The 16,500-nt window shown below is 38.4% G+C and overlaps 1 protein-coding gene across 2 annotated transcripts in view; it reads left to right on the top strand.

Moving 5' to 3' along the window:
* The window catches only part of LOC106139859 (formin-like protein), a 64,649-nt gene that overhangs the window by 41,623 nt on the left and 6,526 nt on the right, over positions 1-16,500 (top strand). For both annotated transcript variants that reach the window (XM_060947197.1, XM_060947198.1), the window contains exons 3-14: positions 5,651-5,730; positions 7,639-7,778; positions 8,159-8,382; positions 8,852-9,100; positions 9,473-9,616; positions 10,396-10,512; positions 11,698-11,826; positions 12,754-12,865; positions 13,230-13,576; positions 14,305-14,515; positions 14,857-15,429; positions 15,980-16,158. In XM_060947197.1, the coding sequence (XP_060803180.1) occupies positions 5,651-5,730; positions 7,639-7,778; positions 8,159-8,382; positions 8,852-9,100; positions 9,473-9,616; positions 10,396-10,512; positions 11,698-11,826; positions 12,754-12,865; positions 13,230-13,576; positions 14,305-14,515; positions 14,857-15,429; positions 15,980-16,158 (2,505 nt within the window). The remainder of the gene's footprint in view (positions 1-5,650; positions 5,731-7,638; positions 7,779-8,158; positions 8,383-8,851; positions 9,101-9,472; positions 9,617-10,395; positions 10,513-11,697; positions 11,827-12,753; positions 12,866-13,229; positions 13,577-14,304; positions 14,516-14,856; positions 15,430-15,979; positions 16,159-16,500) is intronic.

Raw genomic sequence — 16,500 nt, 5'->3', positions numbered from 1 at the left:
ATTGCGAATATGAAAAAGCTTTTCATATTGCCACGCCCGCATTTCGACAGTTGTATCGCTAAAGTTCTGCCCGATTTGCGATGTCGAAATGTTAACTATAGAAAGGTATTGTTAAACCCTGTGTAAATTACAATCGTAAAAAAGTACATTAACATTTATAATATTAATAAATGGACGGAGATCTCAAAGAGACTAATATCACACTGGATACTGAATCTCTTGTTCCGTGTCTTTTGAAACTAGTTCTCATTTACAAAATCAAATTTTTTATTCAGAAAATAGACCGTTGCAAACACTTTTTCACGTCATTTTACATTTCAATATCAAATTTAAGTTATTATATCTAATATATTCGTGTTTGCCAAAAAGCTACAATCTACAAGTACAAACTACCTTAGCATTTAACCCCCCTGAGGCTATCGTCCTCTTCAACGAACAGAACGGAACGCACTTCAAAACGAACACAGAATCCCTTTAAGAGACAGAAAAAGAATACCCTCCCCAAAAGGGGGCTGGTACTTCGGCAAACTAATGATTACTTGAAGGAGAAGGTGCACCAGGTGAAGAAACTCTTCCAGTATTGGTCGCCTATTTGCCAGAAGGGCTTACATACACATATAAAGATAATTCTTATACAATCACGATCAGAAATATCTTGAAGGGATATTTATTTCTATTCTATTCTAAGTATAATTAATATTGTGAAGTTGACGTTGTTGAAGAAAATGCTGCAGTTTGTTACCGCTTCTTCTGCACTGACGCCTTGGAAGCGGCAGTAAACTTAGTTTTTAAGTAATTTATTTGACGTCAACCAATGTTGTTAAACCATACGTTTTGACAATTATTAAGCGATATATAGTATCCTATAGTAATGAATAAAAATTTTGAATTTGAATTGAATTTGGATAACACTACAAGATATTTCTTACAGTTCGTATTGGATGTGTACGGTTGTTACTTATATCTTTTACCTGGAATGTACAACTTGACCTACGTGCTCTGACCACGTACTACGTTACTCGCACTGATGTCTTAGTCTCACGCTTTTACATACACGTTACACATTGACGTTTAGGTCTACCAATCATGCATTTGAGCTGTCATTTTTGTTCCATCCTTAATAAGGAAGCGATTTTTAAAAATATTAAACTTGCTTCTAAAGCTTTGATAGTAGGATGAGTGATCTCGATGTGGTTTTGAGCGGCCCGGATAATGCAATGTGCAATATAAATTGTTTCATACACAATCCTCTTTCTTTGTCCCAACCTTCTTCCCAGGTTATCTGGCGTCACATACATAATCTATGTAACATTTCAAATCCCTTCCGCGCTCTAATGAGAATCATTCCTTATGTTAGTGCAACTTTAAGCACTTATAAAGTCTAATACATTGACGTCTATGGTAACGGTACACGCGGCGCGCAGGTTGTGAACTATGGTACCGTTTTGTGGGACACGTTAACCTGGCTGGATAGTATTGTTTGAACAGGAAAATGGTGGCTCGTCACTCACATACTGTCCAAAAACTACGCGGGATGGTAACAAAAGAAATATATAGGTCGATGATCCGCAGAGCGGTGGGAAATTTTGGAAAGTCAATTTTGTTGTTTGGTTTTAAACTAACTTCGAACGGAAGCTGCGATATAATCTGAGACAGCTGCAGCTGAATGAATTTCGTTCTTCGACTATATTACATATACATACATATTATCACGTCTATATCCCTTGCGGGGTAGACAGAACCATCAGTCTCGAAAAAACCGAAAGGCCACGTTCAGCTGTATGGCTTTTCAATGGAATTGAGATTAAAATAGTGACAGATTGCCAGCAGTTATTAGCCTATCCCTTAGTCGCCTTTGACATCCATGGGAAGTTTTGAAGTGGTCCTTTTCTTTACTGCCGGGTACCATATATTACACATATCATAGATTAAACTTAAGTCATACTTTATTGATACGAGTTTTTTATGTATTTTTCTATTTAAATAAGTTAAAAGTTACTTGATTTAATAGCGTATTCATCATCTTAATAGTAATGACATGTCCATTTGAGATGGTAATCGGCCCGAGGTGTGTTAGTGACGAATGCAGTAACCACATAACTGACGATTACCGCCCACCTGTAATTACTGATGAAATTGAAGCTGTGGGCGGATTCATTTGTCTGTCTCGCTCTAGTTTCTCGTGTTGGAGGATGTTACATTTTTTAGTTGTATGTAAATACTAGCTGTGCCCGCGATTACGTCGGCGTGGAATAGTTATTTTGGGCATCATTGAAGCCCTTAAGGATGAATAATTCACCCCGTTTTTTTGCACTTTTTCCATTATTTCTTTGCTCCTAATAGTTGCAGCGTTATGTTATATAGCCTAAAGCCTTCCTCGATGGATGGTCTATTCAACGCAAAAATTATTTTTCAATTCGAACCAGTAGTTCTTGAGATTAGCGCGTTCAAACAAACAAACCCCTCAGCTTTATAATATTAGTATAATAATAATATATCTTTATTGCAGACACAGAGATCCATAGTTACAAAAATGTTTAAAATAAAATAAGATTGTATCTTATATATAAAATTCTCTTGTCACAATGTTTGTCTCCGTACTCCTCCGAAACGGCTTTACCGATTTTAACCAAATTTTGCCTGCATATTCAATAGGTCTGAGAATCGGCTAACATCTATTTTTCATACCCCTAAGTGTTAAGGGTTGTCCACCCTTAACATTTTTTTAACTAGACATTACTTATAAAATTATTAATATGGCAAAACAACGTTTGCCGGGACAGCTAGTATCTATATAAAATGATAATAAAATTGCAAATAACAATAATCATAAATTAAAAATAAAATAAATAAATATAGATGAGATTGGAATGCGGAGGTCAGACGGGAGGCGCTTCGTGTAAAAACCTGACTCACTCAATCCAGGATGCATGATCAAAGGCTTACCCCGGGCTTCTCTCCAGAGTGGTGAGGATGCAACCGGGACTATAGTCAGAAGGAAGAAGAAGATGAGATCGGAATAGAATTGGGATTGAATGATAGGATAAGGAGCAGCGTGGTAGGGGAATATGGTGATGTGAAAGAAGCTAAGATTGTTTCGTGAGAATATGTATTAAGGTAGATATTAAGCAAATATTACAAGTAACGTGTGGTTCCCGGCACCAATAAAAAAGAATAGGATCACTCCATCTCGTGCCCACATGTGTTGTTAAAAGCGTCTAAGTGATAGGCTTACCAACTTGGGATCCTTCATGTAGGCGACGTGTTAGCAATCTGTCACTATTTCTTCTATCATTAAGCCTAAGCTAAACGTGGCCTGTCAGTCTTTCAAGACTGCTGACTCTGTATAACCCACTAGGGATAAAGACGTGATTATGTGTGTGAATGAGTGTGTTATAAATTGCAATGATTTTGGGTGGGTTTTATAGAAGTTCGTATGAGGTTTTTTCAGGTAAATAAACCTGTGTAACACAGACATGATAATATGTCAGTAAGGCTGACGATTTAAGGAAAGAAGCATGCACGCAAGCATGTTAGATGACATGCACAAAAATTTCTAACATACTAAAAATTAAACAAAAATATAATTCAATTTTAATTTAATCTGCTCCACAAATCAAGGAATGTGAACGAAATACATATGTTGTCCCTTTTTTTTAATATTGGATTAGGCATTGCGGTCTTCCATCTCACCATATCGGGGATCGGAGAGATACCCATTTATTCTTCTTTTGAATTTTCGCGCACAGTTCTTGTCCGAGATAATAGACGCAGGCAGTTCATCCCATTCTACCCGTGGCGAAGCAGAAAATAGACTAAATAATAAATTCAGTAAAAACAGGTTATCCGGTACAATGGCATAGATGAGGTACATAAATAAATAGAGGAAAACATGTAATCGGATGTTTTTATTCTCTTATTGTCTTTATTGCACGTGTTTACCGGATAAAGGCATACAGGCGCCCCGCCCCGACTTCACTCGCGTTTAAATTATACACTCTTAGCTAATATTAGCGTGTCAGCTTCCTGTAAGTCTTTCTACTGTAGTGTTCCGTGTCCGTGTATCATTATGTCTTGTATGATTCTGAAGATGATAAAAACAATTATTTTAATTGTTGTAAAAATATAAACAACTCACTTTGTTTGGGTAAAGTAGTTGTATACAGTAAATACCTATATTCAAAATAATAATCTTCTAAAAAATTCAAATTCAAAATTCAAAATTTTTATTCATTATTATAGGATATTATTATATCGCTTAATAATTGTCGTATGGTTTAACAACTTGGTTGACGTCAAATAAATTACTTAAAAACTAAGTTTACTGCCGCTTCCAAGGCGTCAGTGCAGAAGAAGCGGTAACAAACTGCACTGCAGCATTTTCATCAACAACGTCAACTTCACAATATTAAATTATACTTAGAATAGAATGTGGACGGGAGAATACATTGTTCACGGGAGATTTATATATTTATGAGATTTAATATTGAAAAAAGAAAAATATATATATATATATATATATATATATATTATGGATTGCCAATTTTAAAAAGATTTATGTACAGAGTGTACTGAAATTTTGATTTAAGTTCAAATTAAACTACAATTAATTACGAGGTTCCTGTGCCAAGCTCGAGCCAGATGTTTTTATCATTAAGGTAATCATCATATTTATCATCATACGTATACTTATACACAAAATCTCGCCTCTTTCCCTGAGGGATAGGCAGCGACATCTTTCCATTTGCCATCATTACATCTTTGCATATATCTTTCACTTCATACACAATCACAATTCCCTTCATGTAATCTCGTCAGTTTTGGGTACTAAAAAAAAAGAAAAAAAATCTTTGAGTTTATGGTCTGCATTCACACTAAAGTGAAGTGAAATGTAACCATTAACCCTTTGCTATATTTAGACTTTACAACACTCATTTTACCAATGCCATAAGCTGCACAAAAAAATAACCTTGCCGAATTAAAACACACCGATAGCAACCTCGATTATGATGAGAATTATTACGTCTCAATTTGTTATCATTACCAGCAATCGAGCCCTTTTTATTCGCAATTGGAAGGTCAGGTCACACTTTATGAGTCACGTCGTAAAATAACCTTGGATAATTAAATAGCGCCTCGTAATTAACACATTAAGAAGTAATTGTCGATTTTGCAATAGGTTTTATAATACCGCCGTAGCATCGTATTATTTCCTTTATAGCGTTTAGAATTCCTTTATATAGTTTTATATTAACTGTGTGTACAAGTTTCTTGGCGACTATCTGGCTCAGAACGTCTGTCAGCATAACTATAAAATATCTTACTTAAAACAAATACACCAGGTGTACCTAATGAGATACATAAATACATACATATCATCACGTCTACTTCCCTTGCAGAGTAGACAGAGCCAACAGTCTTGAAAAGACTGAAAGACCATGTTCAGCTGTTTGGCATAATGATATAATCGAGATTCAAATAGCGACAGGTTGCTAGCCCATCGCCTAAAAAAGAATCCCAAATTTGTAAGCCTATCCCTTAGTCGCCTTTTACGGCATCCATGGGAAAGAGATGGAGTACCTATTCTTTTTTCTATTTTTGCCGGGAACTACACGGCACCTACCTAATGAGATATTTTTTATCATTACAGAAACGAAAAATGGTGGGCGATTCCACATCGACCCAAGTCCTCAGGGACTTGGAGATCTCCCTGCGAACCAATCACATAGAGTAAGTGCACTGTCTTTTTTAAGTTTTTAAATATTATATTTGTTGTGAATTGAAATTAACTAGGCAGCCGGCCTTAAAAGCTCCGGGGTATGTAAAGCGAGCTTAGAAATCTACAGCTAAGGGTGAGAACAATACACTTTAGTCATTGATCTCGTAATATTTATGTGCTAATGAAAACATTATATATATCAGGCACTTCAGTCTAAATTTAAGCAGAGAAAACGAATATAAAAAAAAGTTTGCATGTTAATTTGTCTGTTTCTCAGTTTTTTTCCTATGCTTCTCATAATTTCTCACTCTTTCTTTTAAATAATTATTTTATGTATGTATGTATGTTATTATTCACAGTATTAGTCTCTTATAAAGTTATTATTGCATTTTTTATTTTCATTTTAGTTTTTCTTTTTTTGTCTCGCGTTTCACATCCTGTAATTGTGTTTCCTATAATTATAATGAACTAGCTGTACCCGCGACTTCGTCCGCGTGGAATAGTTATTATGGGCATCATTGCATAATTTTCCCCGTTTTTTTCACATTTTCCATTATTTCTTTGCTCCTTAGATATAGTTGCAGCGTGATGTTATATAGCCTAAAGCCTTCCTCTATAAATGGTATATTTGACGCAAAAATAATTTTTCAATTCGAATCAGAAGTTCCTGAGATTAGCGCGTTCAAACAAACAAACTCTTCAGCTTTATAATATTAGTATAGATATATATTATTTATAGGATGGATGGATTTTAAAGTTTCGCTATAAATGAGATCAGAATCAGACGTCGTTTTGTGTACAAAATCTGACTTGCGCAGTTCAGGGTTGTGGTCAAAGGCACGACTTGACTTCCCTATAAATTGTACCTGACAGACGGCTGTGCTAGAAAGATATGTATATCTGTACAATAAATACATACATACATACATATTATCACGTCTATATCCCTGGCGGGGAAGACAGAGCCAACAGTCTTGCAAAGACCGATAGGCCACGTTCAGCTGTTTAGCTTAATGATAGAATTGAGATTCAAATAGTGACAGGTTGCTAGCCCATCGCCTAAAAGAAGAATCCCAAGTTTATGTGCCAATCCCTTAGTCGCCTTTTACGACATCCGTGGGAAAGAGATGGAGTAGGCGGTCACGCGTATTAGAAAGAACGCTGGTTCGCTTGGATTAAATGTTTCGCTGCAAATTGCTTATAACGACTATATCTCAAAACCTATTCGTTTGATTTATATACTGTAAATGGCAATTTTAGTCTACATGAAAAGCCGAAAGTAATAAACATATTTATTTGGATAAGGATTAATACTGAATTAAAGAAATTTGGTTTCAAAATAACTTATGTTTGTAATGAAAAAATAATCTTAAAAAATGAACATAAAAGTGGTTATTGTAAGTAAACCTTAAGAGATAGATATATGCTCTCGCGGACTTTTTTGTGACAAAAAATGAGTACTTCACATCTTTAGTACATTGTTTTACTATATCTTTGTTGGTTTGCGCAGCGTTCGCGTGGAAAGCTCGCAGATAGCCGACTCATTCAACTTTCACCTGCATTGTTGACGTTTCCCGTAGGAAATCCGGGATAAAATGTAGCCTATAGCCTTCCTCGATAAATAGACTATCTAACAGTGAAAGAATTATTCAAATCGGTTCAGTAGTTTCTGAGATTAGCGCGTTTAAACAAACAAACAAACAAACAAAACAAACTCTTCAGCTTTATAATATTAGTATAGATGACTTCAACTTATGAGAAACACAATCATTTATCTTTTTTAATAATGTAAACAAATAACTACACACATAGACATAATAACGCCTATTTCTTGGATATTGCACTTACACTTACCACTGTCTCTGCTATTTCATTTAAAACCAACCCATAGTCTAACAAAAAAAGTTAACGTCCTACAGATGGGTCCGCGAGTTTCTCAACGAACAGAACCAGGGTCTGGACGTGCTGATCGACTACCTGAGCTTCAGGTTGAGCATGATGCGGCACGAGCAGAGGATAGCGCTTGCCAGGAGCCAGTCCAGTGATGGTATCAACCAAGGTATTTGCAAATATTGCTAATGATTATGATTATAAACTTAGTTATACATAAGCCGAAGCCAAAAGAATCACGTTTGTAAAATTCTTCAAAAATTCTGTTTTAAAAATCTTCTCATAGCTCTTTCCTAAATTTCTGATGCTAAAATTTCAGTTTTTTACGCGTGGTTATTTGGCTGTGCACAGTGATAGATTAGTCGGAAAATATCAAATTTACAGTAATCGTACATATCATATCGGATCACACAATTATTTAACTGAGAAATTAATTGAAACTATTTCCGCTAAGTATGTTTCATCCATTTTTAGAGGTATTCTGATTCTGAAAGATAAAGATAGATGAGTGAAGAGTCCCGACTAATACAATTTATTCTTTATTTTCAGTTGCGAACACAACGACTTCCGACTGCAGCGCAACACCAGACCCCTCTGCTACCCTAAACGCCTCATGGAGAAGGCGAGCGAGATCTTCCGACACCGAGGACAGTGCTGCCAGCCCCGCCGTGGCCAGACGGAGAACTAGACACGCCGCCAGACTCAACATGGGCGCCTCCACCGACGATATACACGTGTGCATTATGTGTATGAGAGCTATTATGAACAATAAGGTGAGTGAATTTAAAAAAGTTTTCTTCGTGCCTTTATGCGCCCACACGCATTAATCAAAAAGTAAGGCATTGTAAAGAAAGTTTGCAAGTAAGAGAAACTATATTGCTTTCGAGCTTTCGAAGCCCTGTGACATTAATAAAGTCATATATTTATATAATAAATAACAAGTTAGAACCCATACACATTTTGCAACGTGAGAAACTAGTAAAGATAAGTGAGAAACTCCAGTACAAATCTGTTTCTCATTTATTAAATCAGAGAAACATGTAAATATGTTTGGTAAAAGATGCGAAACACTAACATAAATTAAATAATGAGTATTTATCAAAAAAATATAGTATCGTTGAGTTAGTATCTCGTAACACCAGTTTCGAACTTTCGAACTTCGATGCTAACTCAATCTGTGTTATTTGTCCCCTATATGTTTATTTACTATATTGCCATCTTATATTCTTCTCTTCTGTCCAGTACGGCTTCAACATGGTGATCCAACATCGGGAAGCGATCAACAGCATTGCCTTATCCCTGGTGCACCATTCCCTAAGAACAAAAGCCCTGGTCCTAGAGCTACTGGCAGCGATATGCCTGGTGAAGGGCGGCCATCAGATCATATTGTCCGCGTTCGACAACTTTAAGGAGGTGGTGGGGGAGCCGAGGAGGTTCCACACGCTGATGGAGTACTTCATGAATTATGACACCTTCCACATCGAGTTTATGGTGAGTGTCTATTTTTTTTTTGTTCTTAGTGTCTTTTTATTTTGTTCCATCATCAACTTGTTTTAGTATTTCCCGGCTATATCTTACTTAAAGAAGACCTATGTAAAAGTATTTTTTATATTATATAGTATCTTTGGGTTAGTATCTCGTAATACAAGTTTCGAACTTACTAGAATAGAATAGAATAGAATAGATTTATTTTCAAAATTGGATACAAGGTATCACTTATTGACGTCACATCACTTAAATCTAATTATAACTACTACCGCTTCCAAAGCGCATGTGCACTTCGACGCTAACTCAATCTGTGTAATTTGTCACGTATATATTTATTAAGTATTACATTTATATTTTTAATGTTTTCTCCACCAGGTGGCGTGTATGCAGTTCGTGAACATCATCGTGCATTCCGTTGAAGATATGAACTTCAGGGTTCACCTTCAATACGAGTTCACAGCGCTCAAGCTTGACGAGTACCTCGAGAGACTGAGGCATTGTGAGAGCGAAGATCTACAGGTAATTTACCCATATAAGATGATGTGTACACATCTTTGTCTTAATATTTTTATTTATTTATTATTACATACATATGATCACGTCTTTATCCCTAGCGGGCTAGACAGAGCTACCAGTCATGAAAAGACTGATAGGCTACGCTCAGCTGTTTGGCTTAGTGATAGAATTGAGATTCAAATAGTGACAGGTTGCTAGCCTATCCCTTAGTCGCCTTTTACGACATCCGTGGGAAATAGATGGAGTGGTCCTATTCTTTTTTGTAATGGTGCCGGGAACCACTCGGCACTGTACTAACACTTATTTATTATTTTTTGTTACAATTTGAATTTGTATAATAGGTGGACTTAATGCTAATAGCATTATCTAACAGCTTACCATTGTTATTGTCTTAATGTGCAGATTCCCTCGTGATTTCATTATTTCTCGCATCTGTTAACAATGAAACTAATGGACGTTACTCAGAGAAGAGCGATTGGTTGACCGTATTCGGACCATAATATAATCACGGCTTTTTTCCATACGGCGTAGACAGAACAGTATCGAAAATACTGACCAACCACATTCAGCTGTATGACTTCATGATAGAATTGATATCAAAATAGTGACAGGTTTTTATTATGAGATCAGTGAAAGATGTCATATAAGGAAATTTTATTGTAAACTGTGTTCTATTGTGGCAAATAATTTTTTTTTTTTTTAAGAACGGTTTTAATTATAGAAGTTTCCAGGCGAGAAACTTACAAATTGTTTGATGATTAGGTATATATTTTGTTTGACAGGTGCAAATCTCCGCGTACTTAGACAATGTGTTCGACGTCGCCACGCTGATGGAGGACAGCGAGACCAAGACTGCGGCGCTGGAGAAAGTCAACGAGCTGGAGGACGAGCTCGGACATGTCAGTATTATGATCAAATCTGTGTCTATATAGACATGACATGACATTTAATCACTTCTATATCCCTTGCGGGGTGGACAGAGCTAGCAGTCATCAAAAGACTGAAAGGCCACGTTTCAAGCTGTTTGGTTTGTTGGTAAGCCGCTATGGGCTTATATTAATGGGCTCTTTCTAAAACAGGAATCCCAAGTATTTAAGCCTATCCCTATGTCGTCTTTTACGACATCCATGGGAAAGAGATGGAGTGGTCCTATTGTTTTTTCTATTGGTGCCGGGAACCACACGGCATATATGTCTATAGACAGAATACATTTTAGTGCACATAAAATTGTAACAAATTTATCAGGTCAGGCCTTCTTAGAAACCCAATAAGGTAGATATTGGTTTCTGATGTGACTTCCTGAAAATCATTCGCAAGACGGCCATAAAAAAATATCATCTTCGACTCAGTAAAAGAGAAACTTGATCGTGATTGTAAAAATAGATGACTGGTCTTAGTCAAACATCTTATTAGACTTGTCTTACGAAATTTGCAATAAATTAAGTTGACCTATTCTGAACTATCGGGAGCCATGCGGCATATACGTATATTGTTTAATGCAAAAAAGTTATTCATATAAACACTTCTCTATATCCAACAGTTTTGAAAGGCTGTTAGGCTTAATGATAGAGTTGAGAATTGACAGGTTGCTAGTCCAACGTCTAAATTAAGAATCCCAAGTTAAGCCTATCCCTTAGTCGCCTTTAACGACATCCATGGGAATGAAATAGATGAAAAAGAGATGGAATGGACCATTTTTTTATATCGCTTCCGGGAACTACACGGCACTAATTTAATTTAATAATTTTTAATTTATTTATTATTCAGATATCATGATCCACTTTGTTAGTAATACAGAAATCTTAGAGACAGTGTTAGTAAAACATATGCAAAAATGAAATTTTAAAAGGTACCCAATAAAAAAAGAACAACTGTACACCGGGGTGCCGTTGAAAACTCGGCTACATATTTGGCCATATACAGCTATCGGCATAGTCCCCCGCGCAAGGTGGTCCATTATTGGTGCATCCGGTCTATTCGCTACAGTTTTCAGGATGCTGTTATGACTCGCTCTTAATCGCCCAAGCAAAGATGCCATTTTTTTAACTTAGTCACAAATGAACGAACGCAATGTGGTGTTGCAGGCGCACGAGCGGATGGCGGCGCTGGAGCGCGAGGCGATGGCCAAGCTGGGCTCGCTGGAGGCCGAGCTGGCGGCCGCGCGCCGCGAGCGCGACCAGCTGGCCGAGGCGCGCCGCCAGGTCGCCGAGGAGGTGCGCGCGCGCATGCTACACATATTTTTTAAAATATATATATATATATATACGGGACAAATTACACAGATTGAGTTAGCCTCGAAGTAAGTTCGAGACTTGTGTTACGAGAGACTAACTCAACGGCTACTGTATTTTATAATAAATACTTATATAGATAAACCTCCAAGACCCCCAGGCCAATCAGAAAAAGTTCTTTTCTCATCATGCCCTGGCTGGGATTCGAACCCGGGACCTCCGGTGTCACAGACAAGCATACTACCGCTGCGCCACAGAGGCCGTCGTACATGTTCATACATATAATCACGTCTATATCCCTTGCGGGGTAGACAGAGCTAACAGTCTTGTTAAAACTGATAGGCCACGTTCAGCTGTTTGGTTTTATGATAGAATTGAGATTCAAATAGTGACAGGTTGCTAGCCCATCGACTAAAATATGAATACCAAGTTAATAATAGAATAGTTATTATGGGCACCATTGAAGACCTCAAGGATGATAATAATTTTCCCCGTTTTATTTCACATTTCCATTATTTCTTTGCTCGTTATAGTTGCAGCGTGTTTTTATATAACCTATAGCCTTCCTCGATAATTTTTTAATTCGGACCAGTAGTTCAAACAAACTCTTCAGCTTTATAATATTAGTATAGGTAAAATGACGCCTTTTTCCCGGAGGGGTAGGCAGCAGAGACTACATCTTTCCACTTGCCACGATCACTGCATACTTCCTTCGCTTCGTCCACATTCATAACTCTCTTCATGAAAGCTCGGCGGTTTTGGGTACTCGTGACCTGACCCTGAGATCGCTGTTGGTGATAAGGTCGTCTTTTGTTGCAAATGTATTATGACATAAAAAAAAGTTAATTTATAGTATTTCTTATCACTTTATGTTTATGTTTTAAATCTTTATGAGTATGTATTGGTCAGGTTTCGACGTTACGGCGCGCTCAGCAAGACTCCCGCAACCGACAGTCGATGTTGGAGTCCAAGGTTCAGGAGTTGGAGTCGCTCACCAAGTCACTGCCCAGAGGTGCTTCAAGTAAGTGTTATATTCATTTTCTGGACTGAGTGGAGACTGGTGCTGAACTATGAGAACTGAGTACCTTTATAATTGAGAGAAATCTTTTAGTTTTTAGGACTTGAATTTTGTTGTCACCAGACCTTATAAGTAATTTACATGACATTTCGAACCCAGCGGTTTGGAGTATGCATTGATATGTCAGTCAATTATATAAAGTCCATTTTTGTATTTTTACATTTGTAATTTTAAAGAGGTATAATAACTGATAATGCCCTTTTTTAAGTACTTCCAGCATTGTTGACCTTCTCTTCCCCGCAAGGGATATAGACGTGACTACCATTCCAATCGCAATGAATTAGAAAACTATTTATATTCTTTCTAGTGGGCGCAATCTCCACACACGCGTTGTGCAACGGAAACGGCGCCACCAACGGCAACGGCCTCCCCAACGGGCACCACACGCCGTCCCCCCCTCCGCAGCCCCCCGCCCCGCCGGCCCCCGCCCCGTCCCTGGCCCCCGCCCCCCCGCCGCCGCCTCCCCCCGCGCCCGCGCCGCCCGCAGCGCCGCCCCCGCCTCCACTAGGATCGTTCGCCCCCCCGCCGCCCGCGCCCCCCGCACCCGGCATGATGCCGCCGCCGCACCAACACGACGCGATGACGATCAAAAGGAAAGTCGACACCAAGTACAAGCTGCCCACGTTGAATTGGATCGCTTTGAAGCCTAATCAGGTGAGTTGAACATATATATATATATAAAATGTTGTTCATAGGGTCAGGTCAAAAGTACCCGAAACCGCCGAGCTTGCATGAAGAGAGTTATGAATGTGGATGAAGCAAAGGAAATATGCAGAGATCGTGGCAAGTGGAAAGAGGTAGTCTCTGCCTACCCCTCCGGGAAAGAGGCGTGATTTTATGTATGTATGTTATTATCTTTTCCAATCACTTATCGGATCTCAGGCGAAATAATATTGTGGCGACATCAGTAATGTCACACTCCAAGGGTCAATTATAGCGAATAATGTGACGCGCACGGCCAATAGCAACGAAGAATCTAAATCGCCTAAAAAGGTTTCACGCATTGGAACACAAATATAAACTCCTACTCAATATCACTCAGTCGAATCATCGCTATATGTGGGGTCAAACTATATAAATATATAATGCAAGTATCAATGCAGCTTGTTACCGCTTCTTCTGCACTGACGCCTTGGAAGCGGCAGTAAACTTAGTTTTAAGTAATTTGATTTGACGTCAACCAATGTTGTGAAACCAAAAGAATTGACAATTATTAAGCGATATAAAATATCCTATAATAATGAATAAAAATTTTGAATTTTATCACGAAATAAAACAATATAGCTAACATCATCTCTGACGACGTAAAACCGATAATTCACTTTCCTATCCTGTAGGTTACCAAATTGTTTAAAAGTGCTCTAAAATTACTGTTATTTCAGGTGCGAGGCACGATATTCAACGAGTTAGACGAAGAGCGTCCCCGGCGGCGCATCAACTTTGCAGAGTTCGAGGAAAAGTTCCGCATCGGCGGCGCTAGCGGCGCGGGCAGCGTGGACTGCGACACCGACACGCTGGCCTCCTTCCCGAGCAAGAGGTTCAGGAAACCCGACACTGTGTCGTTGTTGGAACACACCAGGCTGAGGAATATTGGTGAGTATCTGACAATAACCTCTGTTATGTGCTATATATGGTTTATTGGCGATCGAAAAAAGCATGATGATAATGACGTGAGTATTCAAGGATTTGCAACAAATGTAATTTTTGGTGTCCGAGAACCTGAAGGAAAGCTTCAAATTGGAGCCAAAAACGAGCCGTAATTTGGTCTTGTCAATTCACGTCAGTGGCATCCACTCTCATGGATTGATGATTTAGTTCCGTATTGGCGACATTGGGTGTGGGTCATAAAATTAATCAAATAAATAAATATTAACCGCCCACTACCGATGCTCTTCTAAATATGATCTCTACCAATTCTTCTTTATTTTTTACAGCAATATCCAGAAGGAAACTAGACACGCCCGTCGAGAAAGTGATAGCGGCCGTCAACAACTTGGACTTGAAACAATTGCCTTTAGAAAGCGTAGAAATCCTCCAGCGAATGGTACCCACGGAGGCGGAGCAGAAAGCTTACAAAGAATACGTAGCAGAGAAGAAGAATATCAACCAACTCACAGAGGAAGACAAATTCCTCATGCAACTTGCAAAAGTAGAAAGAATATCGGCGAAATTATCAATAATGAGTTACATGGGGAATTTCTTCGACAATATACATCTGATAACGCCACAAATACACGCGATTATATCCGGTTCTTCATCAGTGAAATCGTCACAGAAGTTGAGGAACGTTCTGGAAATTATTTTGGCGTTCGGTAATTACCTGAATAGTAGTAAAAGAGGGCCGGCCTACGGTTTCAAGTTGCAGTCTTTGGATACGCTGATGGATACCAAATCGACTGATAAGAGAATGTCGCTGTTGCATTATATTGTGGGGACGATACGGCAGAACTTTCCAGAACTGATGAACTTTGATACTGAGTTGCTGTATATTGATAAGGCTGCGCAAGGTGAGGAATTTATATTATTTTTAGTTTGTTTGACGTGTCTGTTTGTACCATCGTAGCGTCTAAATAATTCTATCCTTCCCTGTCATCGTCCTGGCGATCGCGATACCTTTTGGTTACTGGTCAGATACCAGAATTACTCGTACAGTCAACAGCATATAAACTTACCGAAATTGTCTGCAAATTCGCCTCTATTACCGCCTCATAGAGTTGTAACATATGCGGTTGACTGACGTTTTTAGACGTTTGATGGCGCTCAAAGTTATCGAAGAAGGAAAGAAAAAAAATTTCAGAAAATAGTAGGTGTCAGTCCCGAAGATTAAAATCAGTCAGAAGTTTTTGAGTTTATTCGTTACAAACATATCAAAATATGAATTTTTTCTCTTTATTAATAGTGTGGTTAAGAAAGATTACGCGAAGTATATGAAGATATACTCGTAAAATCTTCACGTTTCTCATGATTCCTGCATACTTTTTTCCACATTCATCATCTCTATTGCAGGATTGCTCTATTTTTATTCACGCTTTATCGATTAATTCGTGTCAATTCCAGTCTCCCTAGAGAACGTTGTAGCAGACGTGTGCGAACTAGAGCGCGGAATGGAGCTGGTGCGGCGCGAGTGCGAGCTGCGAGACCAGCACCGCGCCACCAACCTGCTGCTGCTGCGGGACTTCCTCAGCAACGCCGCCGACAAGCTGCGGCGGCTGCGGGCGGAGACCAAGCATGCTCAGGTGTGTATACAGTGACGGGGGACACTGACTGACTGACTGCAAGCAGAATGGAGTTGGTCCGGCGCGAGCGCAAGTTCAGGAACAAGGATTGATTCGATATAGTAAATGGATGGGAGTCGCTTCTTGTAAATACTAGACTTACAAATCCAGGATTGTAGTCATAGTTGGCGCTCCGAGCTGCTCTCAAAAGAACGACGAGACGACGATAAGTAGATAATGTTAAAAAAAATAAGTTTGCTCTAAGCGTGCTTAATTTGAATAATGTTGTTCGTCTTTCATAATTGAACACGGTATAAGACGCCATTTTTTTTTTTGTTGTTAAAAGGAAGATAACATTTTAAA

Source organism: Amyelois transitella, chromosome 13 (assembly GCF_032362555.1).
Source record: "Amyelois transitella isolate CPQ chromosome 13, ilAmyTran1.1, whole genome shotgun sequence".
Lineage (NCBI taxonomy): Eukaryota > Metazoa > Arthropoda > Insecta > Lepidoptera > Pyralidae > Amyelois > Amyelois transitella.
The sequence above is the reverse complement of the archived record's forward strand: the minus strand, read 5'-3'. Positions and strand labels throughout refer to the sequence as shown.